This window comes from Pyrus communis, chromosome 7 (assembly GCF_963583255.1).
Source record: "Pyrus communis chromosome 7, drPyrComm1.1, whole genome shotgun sequence".
NCBI classification, from domain to species: domain Eukaryota; kingdom Viridiplantae; phylum Streptophyta; class Magnoliopsida; order Rosales; family Rosaceae; genus Pyrus; species Pyrus communis.
Window position 1 is genome coordinate 10357827 of NC_084809.1, and position 12819 is coordinate 10370645.

Sequence of the window (12819 nt, forward strand, 5' to 3'; positions counted from 1 at the left end):
AATTAGATTCAAACAATGAAATCTCATTGAATGGACCTAAAAATGAAATTAGGGCATCAATTTTATTCTAGGGAGACAAAGTCGGGTCACTGGTCACATGCTACAGCACCAACATTCCAGCTCTAGCTAATTTGATTATGTCACACGTTTTATGTACAAGACATTCTTTATTTAACTAAGTCTTCAACATCCCAGCTCCACCAACAATAAAATGATAAAAATCATTGCAAAAATAAATAAAGGAAGCAGAACCAAATGGATGAGTCCCATCAATGAGAAGTACTCTAGATCTGGCACACCATCCTTGACTTCAAAGGTTCTTCTGCAATATCCAAGTAAACAAATATTTGTGGCCCTAATCTAAGTGTAGTGATTAGCATAGTTATATATGTGGCCTTAAGACAACTTTCTATGAAATTTTTTATGTGTTTCTTTGATTATTTGCCTTATGTTTGAGGGACTTTCAAAGTTTATGGCCTTTTATTCTAAATTGTGAAAAATGCACTACAAGAATATTATCAATAAATTACTCAATCAATACAAAAACACTAGAAATGTACTATACTAAACAAAGGACTTTCAAATGACACATTGGTCTCATTTGAAAGTTTCTTCAAATTTATTGCATCTAATCATTTTCAAGTCCTTCCATCTTATTTTTGTACGTAGTACATTCTTAACAATTTTGGCCTAAATTACTGGGAACACACCCTTGAGTAACATCTCTCACAACCTATTCGCCCTATAATGTTGTAATTTTAGTCATCTAATAAGAAAATAAAGAATTAAAAATACGTCCGGCAGAAATAGATTTTTATTTTATTTTATTTTATATTTTTTCTGTTTGAAGAAGTATAATTTCTCTGATTTCCAAGTAGGTAAATCTTACTTCCTAATCTGATTGATACACTACTTGTATAATACATAATTTCAACAACTGGCTTTTATGCGTATTAATATATGCTGCATGTAAGAGCTACACGATACAGAGAGCCTAATCACGCCTTGGAAGGCAATGGAACCCACTTGCGGTATTCTGCAAGAGCCCACAGGGGGTAGATGTTTCTATAAGCTGCATAATGTAGCATACAATTCTTCATGAACACTCCAGTGATTTCCTGCCATACATGATTAGTGAATAGATGTTATAAAACGTTGCAAGTAAAAATTTGAGCATACGCGCGTATACGCAACACGATATGTTATTTTGTGTTTCATCCTTTTTACTAGTCAACCTTGCAATGCAAGTAAGGTTGGGGAAATATTTTTATTTTGTTTGAAATAGATGTTAGGGTAAGCAAGATACCTGCTGAGGAAAATCACCATTTTCCATCTGAGAGTTGATTATCAACTTTGCTGCACGATGAAGAGGTGCGGGGTCTCTTTCGGCCTGTCCTGCATAAATCAAACCCATCATAGCCCAAGCTGTGTGTACTAAATTTGATCGGTTTCCTTCAAGAGGAACGTACTCCTGTATCACCCACCACAGAGTGTAATATTTTAGTCTAAGACAATGAGATTAACTAAGAAACTTGGAGCTCGCTTCAAACATAATCCACCTCCCATATTTTACCTTTTTTGGACATGAAAGGTAGCTCTCTCCCCAACCACCGTTCTCTTTCTGGATTGTGAGTAAAAAATTAATAGCTTTGCGTATAACTGCACAATTGTTGAAAGTCTTGCCAGCAGCTGTTAACCCTCCAAGAGCAAACCAGGTACCATATGTGAAGCAAACACCCCAATTCCCGTACCTGAGCAAATGTTTCATAACTAAGTTGTTTCTCTGCTATAGTTGTTAATCAAAGAAATCAAAATTTTGATTTAATAATATGATATTACCATGAACCATCTTCCATTTGTATATTTTCAAGGTACTGTGCTGCATTGGTAATAAATTGATCTATCTCTTTCTTCCTGTGGCCAGGGTACAACTTCTTAAACAAAACTAAAGCCTGAATTGCAGATGAAGTGCACTCAACATATTCATGCTCAACAACAATGTCTGCGAAGAATTCCGTGGGATTCAACATCTGGGGAGAAAAAAGAAGTGAGAATGTCCAGTAAGTATATACTAATTAATAATGCCGTGAAAGACTTTAGTTTCTTACACATCTAACTAAGTTCGACAAAATTACTCCAATTCTTTAAAATTCTTACTTCTAACCATTCTGCTGCTCCAGCTGGTTCCCAGGCTGCTAAACCACCATTCTTACTCTACAATGAGCCATAAAATGAGATTTGTTATGAGTACAGAGACCTAATAGACCGTGCGGTGAAGAACAAATGTCTTGAAATGCTACAAGTTTTTTAAGGTTTTTAAAGTAAGGCAGCATGCATTAGGTCCAAAATTTGATTACGGCAGGGAAACAAAATGCAACTCTACTCATATATATGACTGACTGACATAATAGTTGTACCTGTAGGGTAATTAGGACATTGACAGCATCGTATAACCGCTCAGGTTCCATTTTTTCACCAACCAGCTCCGGTTGCATCATCGATAAAAGCAGGCAACACTGTACAGGGGATTATGGTCAGGAAAATGGAAATACCATTTAAGGTGGATAACAAAGTTGAAGTATTTGTTACCTTTAAACCCTCTGCAGTGCAATCAGAAACTTGCCATCCATGGTCTTGATCAGAGAAAGTCCACGATCCTTTGGAAATGTGGCGGTGCATGCTTTTGAAGTCACCCGATGGATTGTCCTTAACCTTTACAATTTGATTCCAAAACAGTCACGAGTTAGAACAAATTAATCGATGCACATATACATTTTACAAAAAATGAAAGTTCAGTTGACTATATAAAAAACGAACCTGAGATTTCTTGACGAAGTCATGTCCTCTAGCAAGTGTGGGTGCAATTTCATCGGTTAGATTGGAAGCAAGCAAGGCTTGAATGGCAAAACCAGTATCCCACTGTTGACTGCCAAAACTCTGCACGTATTAAGAAAATGTATCAACTTATAATGTTTTCCAATGATTTAGAAGAGTAAACTTTTGAAACAGATAAAAGGGTAAAGAACAAATCATCGTATCATATACTGTATTAACAAAATGTGTACTAACTTGCATCTTCATCCCATCCTCAGCAACCCATAAATAATCCGGTATCCTGGCAAGATGCTTTTTAAAATAATCACCATTTGGATCTTCAGCCCAACAAGCCAGCATGCATAACACCTTTTCGACACATCCAATGGTAATGTATCTGCTGTTTTCATCTTCATAATGAATATGCTCCATTGTTACTTCGAGAGCCCTTTTCCTGATCAGCTTGTTAAATGGCCAGCGAGTAAGAAGAGGCTCCGTACATATGTACAGACTATCCCACAGAAAGTCCTGTATCCAAGGATGAGGGTAGTAGATGTCCTCCTGCATTCAAATTACCGCAATCAGTTTATGTACCTAAACAAGAAAAAAATTGACTAATTAGCTATTTATTCAAGTTCAACATACTTTAGCACAGTGATGACGCACTCCCTTCCAGTTAATTTCGTCATAAGGCTGAGCATAGAGTTCTTCCCTTAATTGTAGTATGAGAGGTGTGATTGGACCAACAAATCTTTTCCCATATAAATATGACATAGGCATATAAACCATCCTACAGTAGCACCACATTTTTGCTGCATTTGCATGATGTAGAAGAGATTAAAAAAGAAGACTATAGGTAGAGAGAGACTAATTAAATCTTTCAACATGTGAAAGATTGAATTATTTGAACTCGTGGAGTCCGGAATTGTGCTAACCTGGATGCATAGGAAGAAATGAAGGCAGAATCCAAAACTCTGGGGGCATTGGGTTGCTTCCGGACCACTCAAACACACCAAGTATCTGCAAGAATCAATTGAGCAAGATTAATTAAAAGCGGAAACCCTTTTAAATAATAGTAGTGCAGTGTTCTCAATGCCAAATATGACTCGATCGCTCTTTAATATACCGAAATAGTTAGGGTTATATAAGATTTTGGTCTGCCACCTGTAAAGTCATATTTGACTTAATCTAGTTAAGAGGTGGGACTCCACCTTTAGAAGATATAAAGTAATAGTTAATTATAAATTTCACTTCATCTTTCTCTACTGAATAAAAGCTAAAAGTTTAAATAATTATTTGATTATGTCTGCGTTGGATATATATGGTATAAGTCACACCACTAGTTTGGAGTCAAATATGACCTTATAGCATTTATCTTTTTTTTTAGATTGTAACTCTAATAGAGGTAAATTTTAGTAAGGGGTTACCAGTATTATAGTGTATCAACAATAAGGTTAGTTTTGTTAATATTGACCCGTTATCATTAACAACTAATCTCAAATAATTCGGTTATATATGGCATGTATAAATTACCAATATGTTGACAATTTGCCATAGTGATAGTGCTATTTAAGAACAACAGTTAACCCGGAGCCTAAGCAATTTGTCTTAGTGCTGCAGATAGGCATACCGAAAGCCAAGTTTTACCCCATGAGGGGATGTGGGTAACACTGCCATGATCAAGAATCCACTTTCTAGCTCTTGCACAAGCATTGTCTTGGCCACCATCAGGTCCTTCTCCAAGAATACGCATACAAATGTAGTTGAGAGCTGTGCAAAACATGGTGCTGTGTCCTTCGATGTGTAATCCCCAACCACCATCTTGGTTCTGAATTATCCAAAACATTGATGCATATTAATTAGCATTATTTATTCAGTATTTTTATTTATACAAGCGGGATTTTGGATGCAGAAATGAAAACTGTTTGCCAACTTAACTGCAACCCTTGGTAGTTATTTAAGACAAATAAGCACATTTTGAAAGTGTTTAATTTTATCCAATTTGTATGAAAAAATAACAAAATGTATATATATGTACCTGATGATAGTATATGTAACGTAGAATTTCTTTACGGTGTTCTGCATGGAATACAGTGTTAAGATGCCCTGTAATGTAAACACACATGACCTGCAAATTTTGAGTAAAAAATTGGAAGGAGCAATTAATAATAACCCAAATATTTGGAGTTCGGTAAAAACTCGAGAAAATACGCTATTTATTTTTAAGCCACAAAATGGGAACATGGGATTGCAAGTAAAATATTTTCATAGTCGATTGCACTTTTTGGAAAGTTGACATTAGGTGTAAACTTTGTAATCATAGAGAAACTTAGTTATTCCTCTCAAATTTTCAAAGTTGAAAGACTATATATTTAGAGTAATGCTAGAGAAATTAAATTCGTACATAAAATTTTGTAAACTAAATAACATGAAAGTTGATAATTGGATTATATTGATAAACGTGCTTATTCGTACTGTGACACATCATTTAATTTACAAATTTTGTCTAGAAATGTAGTCTCACATATATATTGGGATGATGCTAGAGATATTATCTATTTAAACCGTAAGACATTGTCGTTAAATATTGAATTAGTACTGCTTATTTTTTATTAGTAACACATAACATGATTTACAAATAGGTCTAAAAAGTTAATCTGCTTAACATTACTCATATACATTGGATTCAAAACGTGACCTCATAAACTTTAAGAAGTTGGTGTCAATTTATCCATTAATATAAGTAGGACATTGTGTCGGTAAATAACATGATAGCAAATGGTGACAATGTTAAATACTGACCAAAGGAGGAAGGAAAAACAACGGGCCGGCATTTTCGGCAGGCCAATGGCCATCGCTAGCCTGCAACGCTGAAAAGAAGTGGACAGACCTTCTCAATGAAGCTGTGGCCTTTTCATGTGTGATTTCCTCTCCATCCTCAACTTTAACTGGGGGAATTGTTTGTTTGAAGTTCTTCTCCCTTAGGAACTGTTGATAAGTGAACAGATAATTAAGTGCGATACTAATGATTGAAGTTATGATTAAACAAATTTATGACGATGATATTATTATTAATTAAATTTTAATAAACCCTAAAGAATTATTGGTGATGCCCATCAGATAGGAAAATGAAAACTTTGTACAAGAAACAAGACAAACAAAAAATCTGATTTTTTATATTTATTATCATATTATTATATTCTTATTATTGTTATCCGCCGAACAAGGCTCCTTTCAAGTCAAAGTGGACTCCCTCCTGTTCCAAAATACGTACGTATAAGATCGCGAGGGGCCCGATAAAACCCCCAACCAAGGATGAATATATTTATACCAAATGGTGAAGATAAATTAATATCAAATTCGACATCATAAGAGTCAAATTTAAGTGAATAAGAATATTATTAAATTTTAGTATTAAATGGTAAGAAGAAAATTCAATAAAATAGAGATGTTATTCGTATTTCAAAAATATTAATCGCACTCCTTCATAAAACCAAGGAAGAAAATATACTTGGGTAAGTGCAAGATAACATATGTAGAATGCTAATATTTTTATACAAAAAAATATTAAAGGTCGAAAAATTAAACTAATCAAAATTTCGAATGCCATGATGGATACTATTAATCAACTGAGTAACAAATGAGTAAACCTGTTGCAACAACTCTCAAAATAATAAGTCTTAATGATGACTACTCCTTCTTAAGTAATATTTTCTCTCCTCCTCAAATTATTTCACTTTAAAAATAAAAATAAAAGTCCAATACAAACAGATTATGAGAAATGAAATTACTCACCATAGATCAAAAGTTAAAACTTAAAAGGGTCCAACGCTATTCACACTTGTCTCCTCTCTATGCATTTTTAAGTGAAGAATATTGTTTGGGGCATTGGGTGGTTAGAGTATGTTATGGTGCATTCAAGGAACAGGCGAGCATCATTCTAGCTTGTTATGGAGCTTGTGGATTTTATATACACACGTCATACGCTATATTTAGCTTCCTCATTTTATCTTCTTAGCTTCATTGCATGCCATTTATGACAGAGAATACTTTATGGGTGTACTTGTTCACTTGTAGTTAACGCTTTTTTTTACATACAAACTTCATTATTAGAATTACGTTTATTCACTTTATATTCTAAAAATCAATTAAGTCATAGAGTGTTTAGTCGCTCATATGCATCAAATGAATAGATGGTTGATAAATTATTACCAAGAATGTTGATCATGTTCGATATATATAAATGACTACATGATCTCCAAATTGATTGATTTTCAATAAATATGATCTTTAGATAATGTGGAAAAGTAAAATAATGTCTTTGATTATTGTATGATGCGTTAATAATAAGTGGGTAGATAAATAGGTAGGTGGATACAAGTATTAATTGCTTATAATAAATAACTACATCGGTGAAACCAAGTAACTAGAGCATACCTGCATTCGCCATAGGTGGTCACCATTGGGCTTAACCTGATAGCGGTTATTGTAGAAATGAAGACGAGCTTCTTCCACCTCAGCTCGCTCTTCGGTAGTTCCTGCTTCAGGGTCAAACTCAAATATCTGCCTTCCCACGAAGTTGTTTGTGCTGTAGATGTATGGATCATTGCCACCATCTGCGACCTTAAGCTTCCACATTCTTCAATATTCTTTATTTAGAGAGAGAGAGAGAGAGAGAGAGAGAGAGAGAGAGAGAAAGACCTGTATATAGAAACTTAACTATGTTTTCAATGGACGAATGTATAAATGATCACCTTCCTTTGTGTATATATAGAGATCTGAACATAAAAATATATATACCCAGCAATTTTTATTCATGTTTTACCTAGGTATACAAGGTAAGTCAACGAATTAGTTCAACGCAACGCGGCAACAGGAAATTATTGAGCATATAGTCATTGAGGGCCGCGGATCTGTTTCTTGCCAATTTGGTCCTTCCTTTCTTTTTTCTTGATCTGTTATTACCATGTAAACTGGCATAGTGTCCATATTCAGTTTCTCAAGCGAGTTTAAGTCGAATAAAAGGCTGCAACACCTCCACACTCATAGATAAGAATGCATGCGGTAGAACTTTATTACTATCAATCATGCCAATTAACAGCCATACCTCAAAGCTTCCGAGAGGTTTTTTAATGTGTCCGGGGGCAGTATGGTATATGTCATTACACAAGTAGGAAGAAAGTTTTTTTTTTTTTTTTTCAAGTGTCCCTCCACTTGTATAATGACATATAAAGTATGTATTCGTATTCTGGACATACTGAAAAATCTCTCCAAAACTTCAACCTCCACTATGCGTTACAAGTGCCAACCATTATTATCTTGAAAGAAAATGATGAGTGCTTTCATTCTATGAAAATCACTTAGTGCGTGCTTGTAATCATGATCACACAATGTAAATTATTGCTCATTACATTCAGGGCTTGATGATGTTTCAAGTGCTGAGTTGAGTTTCCATCATCATTGATGAATTATATGATGTGGCAAGTAATTTGTACATGACACGTCAATTAATAGTTTTACCTCATTAACTAATGATTACATGAATCATTTACCAGATCATATAATGTGGTATAAATATATGGTCTCCTAGCATTACTCTATTCAAATAATGCGCAAAACTTTTGCAATTGATATCCTTTATTTTTTTTTAATTAAACAAAAGGTGTTGTTATTGACACTCAAAAAAAAAAAAAAAAAATCATTCTACACTTCTTATAAATATATATATCTTTTTTTATAAATATAGAAAGTTAATTTAACTCTCACAATGACCTTTGTATAGTGTCAATAATATATCAAAAGAAACATTTTTCTCAATAACCTTTTGAACATATTTTTATAATGTAGTTCACGATTGAAGTGGAAATTGACTACCGATAATATTTCTATCATGCAGCTCATAATTCATGATTGATGTCAATAATATTTTGCTATATTTGAAAGGACATATTTTTATAATGCAGTTCACGATTGAAGTGGAAATTGACTACCGCTTATATTTCTATTATGCAGCTCATAATACATGATTGATGTCAATAATATTTTGTTATATTTGTATGACTTTTTTTAATTTATTATTAGTAAAGGGAGGGAGAATATTCGAAACTGTTACAATAATTTGGGAGATGAAGAATTTTGAACCGGCTATAATGCATGTGTGAAAATTCAACATCATATTCACTAAAATATTAAATTACATGCATATTTGTATGACTTTAAGTATTCGTTCAAATTATTGAAATGGACTACCACTTTGTAATTAATGACGTTCATAATGGCTTGAAAGTGTTGCCTTCATGGTTTGTATGCTCTCTATTTTAAATTAAATTTTATCAGAAAATGCTGCAACTTATGTTAAGAGCTCCTTATTTCTGTTACGAGTTACGACCATACGTAAGCTCGTGTAGCGAGTGAGAAATGTTTTAATTATTATTTTTTAATTCAATATTAATATTTATAGCCAAATAAATTTCTAGAGCTGGCTCTTAGGTTTAATCTTTTACGTTGAATGAGCTACACAGAACATTTGGCGCGGTTTACACTCGTGAAGGCAACGGAACCCGCTTGCAGTATTCTGCAAGATCGCAAGGGGATGCCAAAAAAATTTCTAATTTTTCTGTTGGAGTGACTCCAATACGTTTTAGGTCTGATGCCAAAGGCGGCTCGAATGAGTACGGAAACAACAGGTGTACAGGGTGAGATGCTCTGACTGGGAACTAGCCTTCTTGCTTCCATCTTTGACCCTGCTGGCTTGATATCGTTCCCACGGTCCAATTTATGCCGTGTTCAGATTTTAAGCTGATGGCCGACAAGTAGAAGCTGTAATAGTTTGACCAAAGTAACCATCTCAGCACTGGCCTCCAAAATGGGAAACCAAATTCGCATCCAAAATGGGAAACCGAATCCAAATTCGCATCGAAAATGTAAAAGACGGATCTCATTAACTTGAAAAAATTATAGATGGTTGACCCCAAAAAATAAAATAAAATAATAAAATATATATATATAGGATTCATTAGATATTGGTCCTGAAAAATCATGATTTCTAAACATAAACTCACATATAATTAAACATCCAACAAAAACCCAAAAGTCAAATAAACTACCACATAAGAATATAAGTAACCTACTAATACAAATTATTTACAATTTTTGCCACAACTGACACTTGAAAATTAGCTTTAATCAAGGGCCTTAAAATCTAATTAAGCATCATGACGTTTTTTCTATTTATTTATTTATTTATTTATTTTTAATTTCTACAACAATCTAGTGCATTACTTTAAATAATGACTACATTATTATTCGGTGTAATTATTCTCCTTATATATAATAGTTAAACGTCCCTACTTTACCTGTATAAATAATATCGCCCTATTGCCTGTAATTTACCTACATTATATAAACAAAATATTCTCATATTTCTTTTTGCAATTTACCTGTGATATATGCAAATAATATTCTCATGTTTTGTTGGCATTTTCCCTATATTATGCAAGTAGGTAAATTAATATAATAGTAGGTAAAATATGCAAGTAGGTAAATTTCAATAATAGTAGGTAAATTATGCACACGTGATTTACCTACATTTTTTATGTGAATCAAATATCTAGACTGTATATGTAAATAATTTACCTATAGTTGGTTCTTTTCTTTTTCTTTGTCCTAAAATTAATTTACATGCAATTTTTATCTCCTTTAATTTATATATTTTTACTTTGACAACAATTTTTTTTTTTTTTATATTTTGAAGTACAATAATTTACCTATATATAATATGGACACGTTGTAATGGTAAATTGGAATTCGAGAGCCAAACTAACCAACAAATCCCTACATTTATATGCAAAATATTATTTTTGTAAAATCATTAATTCTCCCTTACAATTTGTATGGAATTAATTGTGTACATTAAACATTCAATAAGGGTGTTTTAGGCATCCAAAAAATTTTAAATGGATAAAGTCAAATATAATTAATGAATTTGCTTATGTGAAGTCTAGTCAATGGGGTTTTATTTGAGCAAAAAATTTACATCGGGTTTTATGTGGAGAAAATTGAGTTTCGTGGGCTAAAGTCATATTTTGTAGAACAATACCAATTTGAAATATCTTTCTTTGATTTCATTGAAAAACATTATGAAACCAAAAACAAACTTACAGTTGTTACCAAAGAAAATTGGGTTAAGGAAGACAAAACTTTGATTTCTTCCAGTCATCCTCCCAAAGAAACTTTTTTAATTTCCACTGGCAATACCAATATTTCAGCAACTCCTTTCAAAATTCCAAAAGAGGATTCAGGTTTTAAATCTGTCATTGAACAGAACAATTTTACAAACCAGAGTCTTCATACTATTGGAAAACAGTTAGACAAAATTGAAACCAAAATCGACAAATTATCTCAACCAAAATCTTCTCAAAAAGAAAAACCATTAGTGAACTTTACTGATACTTCTTCAAGTTCTACTGCTTTAAAGTCCATGACTACCATGCAAAAAATAGACCAAATGCTCAATGAGCTTAAAAAAGAGAAAGTTGTTAGTGTTTTACAAAACCATGATGTTTCTGTCGAAGAAGAAAAAACATCTACTTCGGACTCTTCTCAGGACACAGAAACGGATAACTCTCTTCAAAAGATTGAACATGTTTTTCAAAACGTTGATCTTCAACCAACTTTTGATTTAAAACGTATTCGTACTCATCCAGTCAATCCCACTTCTCTTACAAAAAACTGGTATCCCAGACCAACACCTCTTGATCTTCAATTTGAGGAAAGAAATATTCAAAATCAATTTTCAATCTCTGCTGACAAACTCTATGAATGGAATATAGATGGATTGTTAGAACAAGAACTCCTCAACAAACTCCAACATATGTCTATGGTTGCTAATAGCTATTTTTCTAATCACAATTTCACACAAACACAGATTGTTGATCTTCTCGTCACTAGATTTACCGGAATGCTCCATTCTTGGTGGGAGAAGCACTTAACTTCTCATTCCAGAGATGAAATACGTCATGCGGTTAAAAAAATGAGGAAGGACTTCCCATCTTTGACGAAACGATAGGATAGGGAATACCCGACGGAGTAAACACATTACTCTACACCATTATAGAGCACTTTATAGGAACACCTAGCAACGTCACTACTCGTATCCACGACCAACTGAGTAATTTAAGGTGTCCAACCTTAAGTGATTTCAGATGGTATAAGGATGTTTTTATTTCCAAAGTCATGCTTCGCGAAGATAGTAATCAACCTTTTTGGAAAGAAAAATTTATCAATGGTTTACCAAATCTTTTTGCTCACAAAATCCGAAATGTTTTAGTAAACGAAGAAGGTGTCATACCTTATCATACCCTTACTTATGGGAACATAGTTAATGTTATCCAAAAGGAATGATTGAAAATGTGTATCGACATGAAGATTTCAAAACAAGTCAACAAAGACAAATCTATTGCTAAATATGAACTTGGAACATTTTGTGAACAATATGGTTTACCTCCGATAGCTCCTTCGAGCAAAAAGAAAAAGGCTCAGCACACTAGCAAGTTTTCTAAACCTTATTCCAGATTTTACAAAAACAAAAGGTCTTCCAACAAACCTTTTCAAACCAACAAGTTTTATGAAAAACCGTTTTCAAACCCCAAAAAGAAACCTTTTCGAAAATCTAAAAAAGATTTTCAAAATAAAAAAGGAAAATGCTACAAATGTGGCAAATTTGGTCATTTTGCAAACGAATGTAAAGTTAAGAAAACGATTAACCAGCTGAAAATCTCTGACGAAGAGAAAGTACAGCTTCTCCAGGTTTTAGAACTTAGAAACACCGACTCTAGTCAATCAGATAGGGATTTGGAATTATCTTCCTCTGATCATAGCAGTTCAGACGAAGTATCTTCGCCAAACATTAAGTTTGGATGCACATACACTTGTCGTAACAAAATTTCAGTGCTTAATAAGCAAGAAGAACAAGAAGAATTTTTAATGGAATTAATTAGTAAAGTT

General features: G+C 33.3%; 1 protein-coding gene across 1 annotated transcript; it reads right to left on the minus strand.

Annotated features, from left to right (window-relative positions):
- Positions 1-567: 567 nt before the first annotated feature.
- Positions 568-7537, minus strand: LOC137739218 (beta-amyrin synthase). Its single transcript, XM_068478767.1, has 15 exons — positions 7252-7537; positions 5617-5802; positions 4853-4942; positions 4445-4642; positions 3750-3834; positions 3460-3626; positions 3070-3375; positions 2818-2937; positions 2590-2712; positions 2418-2516; positions 2158-2214; positions 1840-2030; positions 1574-1751; positions 1307-1471; positions 568-1118 (listed from the first exon to the last, which is right to left on the minus strand). Exons 1-15 carry the CDS (start codon positions 7450-7452, stop codon positions 999-1001), a joined length of 2286 nt encoding a protein of 761 aa, XP_068334868.1. The 5' UTR covers positions 7453-7537; the 3' UTR covers positions 568-998.
- Positions 7538-12819: the final 5282 nt, after the last annotated feature.

Coding starts and splice junctions, on each gene's coding strand:
- LOC137739218 (XM_068478767.1), bottom strand. CDS start 7,452: ATGTGGAAGCTTAAGGTCGCAGATGGTGGCAATGATCCATACATCTAC. Junction 4,643..4,852: donor GTTACATATACTATCATCAG/GTACATATATAT, acceptor TGGATAATTCAG/AACCAAGATGGTGGTTGGGG. Junction 2,031..2,157: donor GAGCAGCAGAATGGTTAGAA/GTAAGAATTTTA, acceptor TTTTCTCCCCAG/ATGTTGAATCCCACGGAATT.